This window comes from Dipodomys merriami, unplaced genomic scaffold (assembly GCF_024711535.1).
Source record: "Dipodomys merriami isolate MVZ:Mamm:240054 unplaced genomic scaffold, mDipMer1.0.p SCAF_31, whole genome shotgun sequence".
NCBI lineage: Eukaryota > Metazoa > Chordata > Mammalia > Rodentia > Heteromyidae > Dipodomys > Dipodomys merriami.
In genome coordinates, this window is record NW_027204604.1 from 8,964,661 (window position 1) to 8,980,521 (window position 15,861).

A 15,861-nucleotide genomic window follows, 5' to 3' on the forward strand; every position below is an offset into this window, starting at 1 on the left:
AGTTTCAATAAAAACTACCAAAACTGAAAAACTTCTTAAAATGAACTTTACAGTATTATTTTGACTTAAGCAATGTTAAATTGGGGATACTTACTGAAAATAAGAATAATCAGAGCAATGATCCATGCATCTAAGCAAGAATAAGAACAGAAGATGGTGAACATATCTTGGTCTCTAGATGGGGTCTCCAGATGGGGGTTAAAGTACTTAGTTGAAATTATCTAAATACTAAAGTTTCTCTAATTTTAACATGATTCCTAATATATCCCAGTCTGGTCATGAAATCCTAAGCCAGTTTCCACAGTTAAGGGTAAGATTTGTGACTTTCAGTTTTCAGGTCTTTGTTCTGTAGTTACCCTAAACTGTATAGTAAAGCTTATCATAGAACAATTAGAATTATTACTAATTTTGAGGACAGTCATTTAAAAATATATTTCTCTTATAGTTAGTTCAGTTCAGTTACCTGTTTGGATTTGTATGTGTGACAGAATGAGAACTCTTCCTTGTACTCTTGCTTAGCTTTTTACTCAAGGTGGGTGCTCTACCATTTGAGCCACACTACTACTTCCACCTTTGGCTATTTAATTGGAGATAAAAGTCTCATGAGCTTTTCTGCCTGTGCTGGCTTTGAATTGTGATCTTCAGATCTCATCTTCCTCAATAGTTGGGATTATAGGTGTGAGCCACAGACGCCCAGCTTTGGTTATTATTTATTTTTAACGATATTCTAAGAAATTAAAAATTTCTGTTTCCTTATAAGTGGATATGTGGAATAAGTCATACATGTTTTATTAACTGATCATATAGATGCTATTTATAGCCTTCACAATTAATACTTAATCTTAACATAAACCCCTTTTCTTATCTTCCTTCCATCTTTGTAGACACACCCCCAAATAGAGACATGCCCTAGCTGCCCAGGAGACACCAGGGCACAGGAATAACACACACATGCAGAGAAATCTGAATGTGCAAGTTTGGCTATCCAGAGGACACTAAATAATTCTACAGAAGCTAAACTTTTACAAGTGCATCTGTTAGTAGTATCTCTGCTTGTAAGCTACCACTATATTTACTGGATTGCTGTTAGTCCATATGGCAAGTGTTATGCTTACCTTTGCTCTCATTTCATAGACGGATGTCCAACAGTCTATGAAAGCATTGGACTTACTGGCATAATGGTAGTCTGACCACAGAATTTGAAGTTAAAACATAGACAGTCCTCAACTTGAGATGGTTTGACTTTTAAGATTTTTCTGCCTTTACAGTGGTGTGTCAGTGATGCATATTCAGTAGAAACTATTCTGAGCTCTGAGTTTGTATTTTTCCTGGGTTAGCAATAAGATAGGGTCTCAAGATGCCCAGCAGTGGCAGAGAGCCATGGTTCCCAGTGAGCCAAAACCAGGAACTCTGCCCGGTGTGGCTAAGCTATACTGCTTCATAGGGGTTAGGTGTCAAAGGGATTTCACCTTTGGAGATTATATATATATATGTGTGTGTGTGTGTGTGTGTGTGTGTGTGTGTGTGTGTGTGTGTTTGGGTGAGTGCACGTGTCTGTGTATGTGCATGCACTCCAGTACTGGGGCTTGAACTCAGGGTCAGAGCAGTTACCACTTGAGTCACACTTCCATTTCCTGGAGTTTGCTGGTTAATTAGAGATAAGGGTCTCACAGACTTTCCTACCCAGGATGGCTTTGAACTGTGACACTCAGATCTCAGCCTCTGAGTAGCTAGGATTACAGGGTGAGTCATCAGTTTGTGGTGGGTTTATCAGGATTTAAGTTTCCAGCTGTGCAGTCAGCCATCTGGATGGTTCTGAATCCATGGATTCCACCAATTGCAAATCAAAAATATTTGGGGGGTAGAAAACTTATCAGTACTAAACGTGTTTTCTTGTTAGTCCCTAAATAAATATAACAACCATGTAGACAGCATTTGCACTGTATTATATATATTAAGTGCACTCTGGAGCTGACTTAGGGAAGGCATTTCCATATTATATTAAATACTATATAGATCATTTCATAAAAGGAACTTGAGACCATCCACAGATTTTTGGATACTGGGGTGTGGGGTATGGAACAAATCTCTAATGAATACCAGAAAATACTAAGAAAAAAATAAGCTGAAGTAAGTTTTTAAAAACAGTTAACTTTTATGAAGCTAGTCTTAAGTCAATGAAAAGAAATAGGTTTATATCTTCTTTTACTCACTAGGAAATCTTTTTATTTCCCTTAAAGGGAAATATATATTTAATATATAATGTGTGAACTGTGTAAACCTACATAAAGGTACATGAAGCCAACTTTTCCCAAATGAAATATAAGTCAATTTATAGAACTTTAAGGTTCATGTACAAAAATATATAAATAGAAAACAAATTTATATGCAGATTTTCTTTTTTCTTTTTGAGTACGGTTGTGAGCCTGAACTCTGGGCCTGGGCGCTGTCCCTCAGCTCTTCAGCTCTAGGCTAGCGCTCTACCACTTGAGCCACAGCTCCACTTCCGGCTTTTTTTTTCTGCTTATGTGGTGCTGAGGAATAGAACCCAGGGCCTCTTGCATGCAAGGCAAGCACTCTACCACTGAGCCACCTTCCCAGCCCAATATATGCAGATTTTCTTAACAAAATAACACTATCCTGTGGAAAGCAAGCTGCATTTTATGTATTTTAACCTATAAATAATACCACTAGCCAGGTTCTGGTGACTCATGCTTGGCTACTCAGGATGCTAAGATCTGGAAGACCATGGTTTAAAGCCAGCCTGAGCAGAAAAGTCTATGAGACTCCATTTCCAGTTAACCAGTTATCCTTACCTAGATTTTCCTACACACACTATTTATATTTGTCCTGGTATCTGCACAAAGTAACCATAAATGTCAGTCATCACTAATGATTTATGACATGTGGTTTCTTTCTTAACTGCTGATACTTGGAAGACAAAATATTTCCATGTAAAATATAAATAAGGTCTCAAAATGCAGGGTTATAAGCAACCAAAATAAGAACCTAGTTCTTGGTCAAAGAGTCCTTGTTTTGGCTCAGGATATCCTAGAAAAAAAAGAAGAAATATTGGTTTAGTAAAAAAAAAATTCTAAAAGAAAACCAAAAAATAAAGCCTTTAAAATCCTTTAAATTCATGGTTGATTTCTGACTTTGGTATAAAACACCTTAAAGTTTCACTCTCTTTTTAAACTTGTATTAATGTTTCTCATTTAAAGTAGCATCATAAATTCAATAAACTCGTATTCAAGATTATGGGCTTCCTTCTTCCTGTCCACTAAGGTTTCCCCATGCTAGTACTGTATAAGCCTAGCGAATTTCTTTTTAGTATATTCTCAAAATCAGTCTTTGAATTCAATATGATACTAATTACAACTGAAAGATAAAAAGCAGCTAGATAAAGGCTTCAGTTGTGAATCTAGCATGGAAGAAAAACTTCTTCAACCAATAAAGGCTTCATGTAAATACCTCCAGCTGATGTTATACTCTTAAGGCATTAAACATAGTGAAGAATAAAATTCCTAGGAACAAACTTAGCTCAGGAAGCAAAAGACTAGTGCAGACACAAGGACAGAACACTGCTGATAAACACATGGAAAGACGTGGTGGTGTGCATGTGAATTCATACCCAAAAGGCCTCATGTGTTGAAGTCTTGGTCCCCACATAATAGCTCCAAACTTTGAGAGGTGATTGGATCTTGAGGGTGCTGGCTTAGTCAGTGGATTCATTCATTGATGGAGTGAGCCACAATTTTAGGAGGTTGGTCTTAGTTGAGAACCATGATTATGTCTTTGAAGTGTGTATGTATATTATTCCTGTCTGTCTATTCATACTTCTTCCCTCCCCTTTACCCTCTCCTCCTCTCCTCCTTTCCCACTTCTTTCTGGCCACCATGAGATGAACAGCCTCTTCTGTCACAAGCAACTGCCACCATGATGGTTTCCCTCCCCATTTCAGCCCCATGACAGTGGAGTCAGCTAATTATGAACTGAAACTTCTGAAACCATAGGTCAAAATAAACCTTTCTTCCTTTTTTATTTTGTCACGGCAGTGAAAAACTGATTAACATGGACAGCATGTATTCATCGGTACATACATACATATATTCTTCAGTAAGAGAAAGGAATAGACAGTTGTTTAGGAGGTGAAGTTTCAATGATACAAGACCTTAAGAACATCATGTTAAGTGAAATAAGAAAGTCACAAATATATGAATTAACTTACATGAAGTACCTAAAATAGGCAAAGTTATAGAGATAGAATAATAGTAGGCTAGAGAGAGAGAGGAAGGGATAGAGAAAGAGAAGAATAGACAGTTGTTTAGGAGGTGAAGTTTCAATCAGAGATGAAGTTCTTGAAATACAGAGTGTGATGGTCTCACCATCATGTCAGTTAACAGTGCCACTTAATTGTATTGTTAAAGTGGGAAACAAAAAGAAAACAGCTGGGTGCCAGAGAGTCATGCCTGTAATCCTAGCTACTCAGGAGGCTGAGATCGAAGGATCTCAATTCAAAGTCAGCCTAGGCAGAAAAGTCTGTGAAGTTTTTTTTTGGGGGGGGATGGTGGTGGGGTGGTCATGGGGCTTGAACTCTGGGCCTGGGCACTGTCCCTCAGCTCTTCAGCTCAAGGCTAGCACACTACCTCTTGAGCCACATCACCACTTCTGGTTTTTCTGAGTGTTTTGTTGGAGATAAGAATCTTACAGACTTTCCTGCCAGGCTGGCTTGGAACTGCGATCCTCCGATCTCAGCCTCCTGAGTAGCTAGGATTACAGGCGTGAGCCACCGGTGCCCAGCTCTGTGAAGCTTTTAACTCCAATTAACTACCAAAAAAGCTGGAAGTGGAGGTGTGGCTCATGTGGGTAGGGTGCTAGCCTTGGATGAGAAAGCTGAAGAGCAGCACTCGGATCTTAAGTTCAAGCCACAGTACTAATACATACACCAAAAATAAAAAAATAAAAATAAAAAGCCAAAGTACATGTACAACCTATGCATAATAAAAGTGTTCTAATGTACAGAAATAGAAACCTTAAGCTATTGATAGTAATTAATTTAGTTAATGGACTAGAAAGTTTTCTTTTTCCTCTATATTTTTGTAATATTTGAAATTTTACAAAAATGTTTGCATATTGCTCTTAGGAAAAGATAAAAAAGTATATCCTAGCCAGGCGCTGGTGGTTCACGCCTGTAATCCTAGCTACTCAGGAGGCTGAGATCTGAGGATCGCGGTTCAAAGCCAGCCTGGGCAGGAGAGACCGTGAACTCCTATCTCCAATAAACCACCAGAAAACCGGAAGTGGCGCTGTAGCTCAAGTGGTAGAGCACTCGCCTTGAGCTGAAGAGTTGAGGGACAGCGCCCAGGCCCAGAGTTCAAGCCCCACGGCCGACAAAAAAAAAAAAAAAAAGTATATCCTAAATAGTATAAAACACTTAAAACTGACAAGTTCATCAAAGATGCACTGTACTCATAATGGTAACCCCTTTTTACCACTGAATATAATAAAATATAATAATAAAATGACAAATGCAAAACAATGTTCATTTTATACTAGAAGAGCTTTAGTTTATGAAAGTTCTCATAAATCAATAAAAATACTTTAAAATACCTAGTAGAAAAATAGGCAACAGATATGAATATACATAATGAGTATATGATTATTCTCTAATATATTTGTTAGATATGAGTAAGTAATTGAATGTACATAGATAAATGGGTACAGTGGTATATACTTGTAGTGAAGGATGACTGTAGCCCGAATTTGAAAATAGTACCGGTAATGTTGTGAAATTGTCTCAAAAAAAGGCATTTAAAAACTGTAGATTAAAAATATCATTTAATCTTATTAAAAATTAAAGAAACCGGCTCTGGTGGCTCACGCCTGTAATCCTAGCTATTCAGGAGGCTGAGATCTGAGAATAGCAGTTCAAAGCCAACCCAGGCAGGAAAATCCATGAGCCTCTTATCTCCAATTAACCGCCAGAAAACCGGAAGTGGCACTGTGGCTCAAAGAGCTCAGGGACAGCACCCTGGCCCTGAGTTCAAGCCCTACTATCAAAAAGAAAACACCTAAAGAAATGAAGAAAATAGACTATCATTATTCATCTATCATTTATGGAGTTCTTTTATCAGTAAGATAAAGAATGACCAAACCTGGATATGCATACACGGCAGGCTTCCTGGGATGAGTAGGTCTAGGACCTGGAAAAACAAATTTGAAGTCTTATCATTTCCCTATCCCTTATCAATATAAGATTACAGAAAGGATGGCTTATCCAAGTAAAATAGCTGTACTTTCTGGTCATAGGGATTCTACGTCTGAGTATATCTGGCACACACAAGAATGGTCACTAAAACCCTATTATATTAGAAAGCCTAGAAGTTAACTACTAATAAATCCAAAAAAATAATGTGTTAGGGGTAAACATATGTTTCTTTGTAAGAAAACCAGCAGTAACACACTACACCATTAACAGCTGAATTATTTCCAGTTAGCATTTCTTGGTCATTTTTCATATTAGCACATTTAGATCAACCTTAACACAGATCTATGTTGTTCATACTTGTGATATATATTCTTTCTCACTGGATAAAAAATTATTGACAACCTTTTGTCAGGAATTTGGATGTTTTTTTCCCTCCACAATTAGTTCTCTCTATCCCTAAGCTAAATCATTGTTTTGCAAATCCTTTATGAAATACTTATTGTCAATTCTTTCAAAGAGCCTATCGACAAACTTACTATACCACATTAGGTATACCCTTCTTGGAGTATATGTGCGGATACAAATGGACCAATGTATATACATTTCAAATGCCGTCTTACTTTTGCTCACATATCAGCCCTCCAAAAATCATCTCCCTCTGCCTCACAATGCTTGGCTGAGGCAGGCAAAGAAGTTCCCTTGTAATTCCTGCCCACCCTTTAAAATATTAAGGAGTGGCCAGATATAAGGGTGCATGCCTATAATTGGAGATCTTGGTCCAAGGCCAGCTTAGGGCAAAGAGCAAAATTCTATCTGAAAAATGAGCTGAAGCTAAATAAGTAAATAAATAAATAAAAATAGGCTACAGAGTGGCTCATCTGAGAGAATGCTTGCCTAGAAAGCACAAGGCCCGGAGCTTAAACCTTACTTATATATATTAAGAGTAAATAATGTTCCCTCCCAAACCTAACAAACCAATTACTAAATGGGCAAGGGAACTAAAGAGGGACTTCTCAAATGAAGAGATAAAAATGGCAAAGAAACACATGAGGAAATGTTCATCATCCCTGGTGGTGAAGGAAATGCAAATAAAGACAACCCTGAGATACCACCTTACCCCAGTCAGAATGTCCCACATCCACAAATCAGCCAACGACAAATGCTGGAGGGGATGTGGAGAACGAGGAACCCTATTACACTGCTGGTGGGAATGTACACTTATACAACCACTTTGGAAAGCTGTCTGGAGGGTCCTTAGAAAGCTAAAGATTGACCTCCCTTACGACCCAGTCATACCACTTCTAGGCATCTACCCTGAACAACAGGAACCAATATACAAGGACACATGCACCTCCATGTTTATTGCAGCACTGTTCGCAATAGCTAGGATATGGAAACAACCTAGATGCCCCACCACAGATGAATGGATCCAAAAATTGTGGTATCTATACACAATGGAATATTATGCAGCCATTAGAAATGACAAAATAATGGCATTTGCAGGGAAATGGATAGAGCTAGAAGGAATCATGTTGAGCGAGGTAAGCCAAGAACGAAGAGACAAACAGTACATGGTCTCCCTGATAAGTGGATGCTAAATCCAAAATGTTAGGTGATATGACAAAACTAACAGGACTTAAGAAACAAAGAACTCCCACTCATCTGGTTGAACCACTACCAAATATCCCCATGCTGCTGATCACATATATGGTATATAACATGTGAGCACGTTATATATTACAGACTGTGATAGACAATTTGCTCCAGGAAAGTTAGAATGAACTTGTGACTTTAAATGAGCATCATTATTCCACAATACTGTGAATTTCTGGAAATTATGTAATCACTTAATCACAATAAAAAAAAAAAAGAACCTCGGGGAAGGGAGGGAGGGGATGGTAGGGGGAAAACAATGGAGGGGGTAACAATGTTCAAGAGGAAGTGTACTCATTACCTCACTCATGTAACTGTAACCCTCTGTATAGTATCTTTACAATAAAAAAATTAAAAAAAAAAGAGTAAATAATGTATGTGGAGGGGGGGGGAGGGATGGGAAAGGGGAACAAAGGAGGAGGCTACAATGCTTGATAAGAAATGTACTCATTATCTTGCCCATGTAATTGTAACCCCTCTGTACAGTATTTTCACAATAAAAAAATTTCATTTCAAAAAAAGAATAATGTAAGCCCTAATATTTATACAAGGAGAATAGGAAATATTTGACCAAATTAGGACCTGTAATTTGTTTTCAGCTAAAACATCCGTATTAAACCAAAGGGACACTGAAGCCCATAGGAACAATAGCTGAATTAGTGAATACCCTTTTCACTATTCCTGTCATCTCTTGCTTCTAAGAAACCAAGTAATAACAGCCCCGAATCCAGACAACAGTTCCTTTCTCTATATCAAGACGGCCTTGATGCAGTCTTGAATACAGCAGCTGATCACTGGTTCCTTGAAGAAGCCATCCTATTTCAGTAGATAAGGCTTATCTGTGCCCTTCAGTTAATACGAAATCTAGTTTCTACTGCCTAATAAAACTGCCTAGTAAAAGACAAAGAAAGAATAATTTTTTTAGGTGGGGAAGGGAAGTGAGGAAGAAGTAAAAATATAGCCACGTTTTGGCAATGGCAGAGGTCTCCCAGTTACATATAAAGAACTGGCGGGGAAGCACATGGAAGCACAGCTTTCCACTAGAAAGGCAACCAACGAGGGTGTCAACAGATCACTCACTCACACACACACACACACACACACACGTAAAAGAGCAAAGTTGGTGACACAAAACACATTTATAAACAGAAATCATGATCTTTCCTCTTCATGAATATTAAGTAATGATACACTTTAGAGAGCTTCTTATATAAGCTTCCTAACCTGCTAAGTGCTTTCAACATACCTTATACAAGTCTTATACCTAGTAAAAAAAGATACTAAGTCATTTTATATAGGTGTTAGACACATTTTAAATTTACACAGTGTTCCCAAGGAATGTGCACAGCCATGTATGTGGACTATGCAAATAAGATATCAGAATCACTATAGATAACCAATAAGATGGCTGTAAACAGTCTTCTTCCCTATAGATAACCAATAAGGTGGCTGTAAACATAGTATTCCTCCTCTTACTACCAAGAAAATGATGAATGAATTAGATTCTACATGAAATATATAGGATATCTCACAAAATCACCAGGAATTTAAAGGATTTTTGAAAAGTATGAGCAGGAAAGTACTCAACCTGAGACAGTGGTGGTGGTTAGGTTTGGTACAGGGTTGGGACTGACCCTGTAAAAAAAGTGAACAATATATATTGGGTCAAACTCTTGGAAGTTTTCTGTATTTTCACCAGAAATTTGAAATATTCTTGGGAAAATATAAGCAGGAAGTGATTAAACCTCCGTAAATCCAAGTTGGAAGTTTGGGACTGGGTGAAGGCCGCCCTGGAAAACAAGACAATGGTATTTAGATGAAGCATTTTACTTACACAAGTCATGCCTTTCATTCTGGATGTAATTAGATAGGAATATCTATTTAATTAGATATCTAATTATTAATCTAATCAGATTAGATTGATGTCTATTTCGTTAGAAATATTATGCTTTGATCAACTCTGAAAATTTCCTACCATCCATAGTCTATGCATAATAAAACTGAACAAGTAAAACTCAGAGACACACCAGTGAGCTAAACAACACAAATAAAAATTCTAAAACTCAAACTGTAACAGCAGAATTCCATGAGAATATAATGGCAGACCTAAAATTTATGTTTACAACATAAAAATAAATATAACATGGAGTTTATATTGAGATATTCAAGAAATAAAACCTAAACCATTAAGCAAGAAGGAAAAACAGAGCACATTTGTACCTTTAAGGCAGGGTGATATCGGGGGATCCCAAGCACTGTTTCCGTTACAGACAAATTTGTCAGTGCCATTTCGGTAAAAACCTTCTTTGCACTCAATTGTAATGGCTGCCTGGTAGGAAAAAATTTTTGCCAATCCTGAGGTAATTTCTCCATTTACAAGTACCGGAAACGGACATTTGACCACTGAAAAGAAGAGAAATCGAAGTATTCATTTCCAGTAGGAATGAAGAGACAAGAAATGGAATGCAAGATACTGTGTGTGTGTGTGTGTGTGTTTTACATATTCAAATACATTTTCATTCTAGGTAAGAGATTCAGAAAAACCTTATGATCCATCTTACCCTTTAAGGAACAGAATCTCATAATTTATTCCTTGTTTGAGAAAGGTCCCACTGTAAGACAAATTCAAGTTCTACCACAACTTTGGAAAACTGATGAACGATAGGGGTCTTTAAAAGCAGCAATATGCTGCTTTTTAAAAAAGGTAATGAAGACTTCTTGGAGAAGGTGACACTCAAAACTTTAAAACCTGAAAAGAAGCTAGCTAGTCACACAATGACACATAGGCGTGTTGTTTCTTGGGCAGAAACAACACACACAGACTGGGATATTCCAGGGCAGTGGAGTTAGAGTGTTCTAAATCTTGTGTCTGAATGAAACCTAGAGATGATGAAACACATTTTATGTTCCAAATGAATACACAAGCATAAAAGGTCCCAAATAAAAGTTAACCACCAATGCTTAGACCCCATACTAGTACACAAGAAATGCTCACAATGAAGGATTGGCGGGTGACAGATTACCTCAGATTTGGTTTATCTGAAAATAGTTTCCAGCTGTACAACCTTCCATTTTAGAAGATTTCTCCTTGATGCACTCCAGATAAGTGTTTTTAAGTTCTCTTTTGACTATCTTAACCCACACCAATGTCTTCTAGCTTTTTGGGGGTAATCTGGTTTTGTTGTTGTTGGACTCTTACTGGCAATTTTTTTTCTTAATTTGTTGTTAGTTTTATCAAACTAATACTACTGAACCGCTAAGGATAGAGGTAAAGTTTAATAATTTATTCACTTTGCCTCAAAGTCACTGAATTTCCTAGATCTGAAGTGATTGTTTGCAGTTTTTTTGGAATTAAATTTGGATAACTTTTGGCTAACATTTACTCAAAATAATGCTTCTGTTTTAGAACGTCCAATTATATACACCGTTGACTAGCTGACTCTCCCTCATAGGTAGGTCTGTAAGACTGTTTCTTAAAGTTTTCTTCTCAAATCATGTTGGATTTCTACAGGCCTGTCTCAGTTCATTTGCTGTGTTCAGCTATACCAATGAGGATCCTGTTTGAAGTGAGCCCAGGCAGAAATGTCTGTGAGCCTCTTACCTGCAATTAACCAGCATAAAGTCAAAAGTGGAGCTGAGGCTCAAGTGGTAGAGTACCAGCCCTGAGCAAAAAAGCCAAGCCAGGGCATAAGGCTCTGAGTTCAAGCCCCAGTGCTGGCACAAAATAAACAGACCAAAGATAACTTTTTTTTTTTTTGGGTCCGGTCGTGGGGCCTGAACTCTGGGCCTGGGCGCTGTCCCTCAGGTCTTCAGCTCAAGGCTAGCGCTCTACCACTTGAGCCACAGCGCCACTTCCGGCTTTTTTTTTTTTGCTTATGTGGTGCTGAGGAATCGAACCCAGGGCCTTGAGCATGCAAGGCAAGCGCTCTACCACTGAGCCACCTTCCCAGCCCCCAAAGATAACTTTTTAAAAATATTTTTCTTGCAAGATTTTTCTCCAGTTTTTAGTATCACGACAATGTTGTCCTTATAAAATGATTTGAGGAGAATTTCTTTTTCGTGCATTTTCTTGAAAAGCTTGTGTAGAATCATTGATTCCTTTAATGTTTGCTAGAATTACTTAATGAAACTATACACTGTCTAGGCCTATGGTTCTCTATATGGGAAGGCTATTAACTACAAATTGTAGTTTTTTCTTTTTTTTTGGGGGGGGGGTCCGGTTGTGGGGCCTGAACTCTGGGCCTGGGCGCTGTCCCTCAGCTCTTCAGCTCAAGGCTAGCGCTCTACCACTTGAGCCACAGCACCACTTCCGGCTTTTTTTTTCCTTTTTGCTCATGTGGTGCTGAGGAATCTAACCCAGGGCCTCAGGCATACAAGGCAAACGCATTACCACTGAGCCACCTTCCCAGCCCCCAAATTGTATTTCTTTAATAGATACTTTATGTCTTCCAAGAAGTAGGTAAGTTTTGTACCAGAGGCATATAGAGTACCTGTCTAGTAAATGTAGGGCTTGAGTTCAAATGCCAGTCGTAATTTGACTAGCAAATACAAGGCCCTGAGTACCCTTGTACTACTGAAAAAGAAAGAAAAAGTGTATTGTAATCATCTCATCATCTTTTAGATGTCAGAATGCTATTTAATGGTATGTTCATTTTCATTACTTTTGGGGGGGGTGATTAATGGAGATAAGAGTCTTACTGCTCAGGCTGGCTTTGAACTGTGATCCTCAGATCTCAGCCTCCTGAGTACGTAGGATTCTAGGTGAGAAACAGGTGCCTGGCTCTTGTTTTCATTCTTGATAATTTGTGTCTTTATTTTTGGTCAGTCTGGCTATGGACTTACACTTTATCCTAAGATTAAGCTGTTTGCTTCACTGATTTCTCTGTGTGTGTGTAAATTTTTTTTTTATCATTTCCTTCCATTTGCTTGTTTTAGGCTTAATTTGCTCTTCTTTAATGTTTTGAGGAGATGCATAGGTCATTTGACTGCTGACTTTTTTTTTCCTAACACAAGCATTTCACACATTTCTCTCTAAGCAATGCTTTAGCTGCTCCCACAAATTTGAATATTTTCATATGTTGTGTTTTGGTCTTTACTCAATTCTAAACACCTACTAATTCCAATTTCTTTTTTTTTTAAATCAATGGGTGATTTAGAAGCATCTTGTGAAGTTGGAGGCATGACTCAGTTGGTAAAGCACTAGCAAATGAATGAAAGCATCAGGTACTGAATTTGAGATCTGGTTTTGGATCAAAATAAGAAAAAAAGCAGAAGCATCTTGCATAATTTTCAGTTGTTTGGGCATTCCTTTGATGTTTTTGTTATTCTACTTCCTGAGAGTGTAAGATTTCAGTTTTTTGGGGTTTTTTTTGACAGCTCTTCTTGCTCAAGGCTAGTGTTCTTTGCCACTTTCAGCCAACAGTACCATTTCCAGTTTTCTGGTGGTTAATTGGAGATAAAAGTCATATGGACTTTCCTGCCTGGCCTGGCTTCAAACCCCAATCCTTAGATCTCAAGCCTCCTGAGTATCTAGGATTTTAGGTATGAGCCACTGGTACCTGGCTTGAAATTTTGATATTTATTAAAAATTACCTTCTTGCCTAGACACTCTCCTACCTTAGAGAGCTTCCATATGTCTCTGAAAATAGTGTTTATTTGTTTATTTTGCTAGGATGCAGTGGTGGCTCTTTTTCAAGGGGCAGATTGAAAGTGTCTCCGTGCTGTTCGTCATTAGTCAACCTTCAAAATCTAAAGACTTAAAAAAATTTTGTCCAGGGCTTCTTATTCTTGTCAAGTAAGAGGGTCAGTGCAATCTGCTCTACCATTAACTGTTGCAAAACCTCTGCAAGCCATTATCCTATTTTTTAAGCAGTGTGTATTGAGCTTGTTCTTTCAAATAAAAGCACCCTAACTCATGTACATCCATAGTAGTTCTAAACACATAAGGTGAAATGCCAAACCATATTATGGTAAGGGATAAGGCACATATACGTAGGTACAATTATGTTTTGCTTGAACTTGAAATTATGACTATGAAATTATGACTATGAAATTAAATCAGATAACTGTTGTACAAAAGGAGGAAGCTCAAATGCTCATTTTGTTTATGTGTAGGTAAAACTCTACAGAATGCTTCCACAGGAAGCACAGGTAAAGAAGGGAAAAGTCTCTGTTACCTTTGCACTCAGGAGGATCACTGCTCCAAACTCCATTGCCTGCACAATACAGAATTTTCTGGCCAACAAGTGAAAGCTGATCTGGTCCGGGGATCTGATCGCAGCTGTAAGTGACAGCTTCGCGGAAGTTAAATACCTCTATATCAGTAAAAGTGTGTGTTCCATTTTTAATTTTTGGAGGTGGTGTACAAAGGATCTCTTTTAAAAAAAAGTTGGGGGGGGGCGGAGACAGGAAAGGCATGAAAAAAGCAAGGTAAGAAATGAAAGATAACGTTAGCAAAGTTCTAAACTGCTATCCGGAAGTTCATCAATATAGGTTTTCTATAAGCTAGTTGTGAACTCAGTATTTATTAGGTGGTTTCTGATATCCCAAATCCATACCATTCATGTAGAAATTAGTGTTCAGAAAACAACCGTTTATTTTCTTAAGGAATAAAATGTCTATATTTATTTGCAAGGCCATGCTCTGCCTTACCCTCGTCATCATAAGAGAAGTGGAAAATTGAGGAGAAATTAATTTTTGCAACTAAAAAGAAAACTGAGTGCTAAGTGCAAATTTTTTTTATGATTTCTACCTTCTCTAAATGGGTATTTCATAATCATACTAACAGATGTCTTTTATTACCACTATCTTCACAATGCTGAAATTTTTGGTAGAGGCTACAAACCCTGATAATACAGTAGACCAACTGCAGATGTCTTTTCATTAAAAACTCATCTTAAACAAAAACTTTTCCTTCAAAATAGGATACAGATAGGCTGAGTGCTAGCAGTTTATGCCTCTAATCCTAGCTACTTGGGAAACTGAGATCTTTTTTGTTTTTGGAGGGGGAGAGGGGGTCAGGTTGTGGGCCTGAACTCTGGGCCTGGGCGCTGTCCATCAGCTCTTAAGCTCAAGGCTAGCGCTCTACCACTTGAGCCACAGGGCCACTTCTGGCTTTTTTTTTTTTCTGCTTATGTGGTGCTGAGGAATGGAACCCAGGGCCTCATGCATGCAAGGCAAGTACTCTACCACTGAGCCACCTTCCCAGACCGGAAACTGAGATCTTAAAATCCCAGTTCAGTGTCAGCATGGATAGGAAGTCTGTGAGACCATAATCTCCAATTAACCAGCAAGAAATGAAAGTGGAGAGGTGGCTCAAGTGGTAGCGTGGCAGCCCTGAGCAAAAAAGCTAAGTGAGATTGCGAGGCTCTGAGTTGAAGCCCAAATACTGGCATAATAACTAACTAACTAACTAGTTAATGTATGTTACATCCATTTGAATTCATTATCCTTAAAAATGAGTTAGTAATTACTTTAAAATTCTAGCACATGTGCACATGTATACACACACACACACACACACACACACACACACACACACACACACACACACACACACACACACAGACTTACTTTCACATTGTGGGGGAGTTCCGGTCCAAACGGCCTCAGCATCTTTATTAAGCACACAGTGTAGAATTTCTTGACCAATTAAGTAATATCTAAATGAGCCAAGAAAAAGTTACTGTTTTGTTCAGCAATGAACCGGCTGCACATAATAAGGCAGGCAATTTTTAGAGGCAGTGGTTTGAGGGAGAGGCTTCCTAAGCAGCACATATTGGAAGTGTGTTATTAAACTGTGATTTTTAATCAAATGAGCTTTTAGTCTACGTGAATAAACAGTGTTCAGGAATTACAGTATTGCTGTTGCTCATAAATCTGGACCTGTGAGCACAACTTCAATTCTATTGGTAGTAGAATGCACTTAGCATTCTTAATGCTTTAGGCTTTGCTGGGGTAGCTGTGAAACCCTTACCTATTTTTATTCAGGGTTACAATTA

General features: G+C 38.1%; 1 protein-coding gene across 6 annotated transcripts in view; it reads right to left on the minus strand.

The window, feature by feature from the left end:
* Window positions 1-15,861, minus strand: part of Cd46 (CD46 molecule) — a 30,764-nt gene that overhangs the window by 10,146 nt on the left and 4,757 nt on the right. For 3 of the 6 annotated variants that reach the window (XM_070041600.1, XM_070041601.1, XM_070041599.1), the window contains exons 4-9: window positions 15,434-15,522; window positions 14,038-14,235; window positions 10,082-10,264; window positions 6,156-6,203; window positions 3,010-3,051; window positions 95-130 (exon numbers count right to left, since the gene is read on the minus strand). In XM_070041600.1, coding sequence (XP_069897701.1) covers window positions 95-130; window positions 3,010-3,051; window positions 6,156-6,203; window positions 10,082-10,264; window positions 14,038-14,235; window positions 15,434-15,522 — 596 coding nt within the window. Of the gene's footprint in view, window positions 1-94; window positions 131-3,009; window positions 3,052-6,155; window positions 6,204-9,449; window positions 9,652-10,081; window positions 10,265-14,037; window positions 14,236-15,433; window positions 15,523-15,861 lie in introns of those variants that run through there. The other 3 variants (XM_070041603.1, XM_070041604.1, XM_070041602.1) reach the window with 3 other exon arrangements.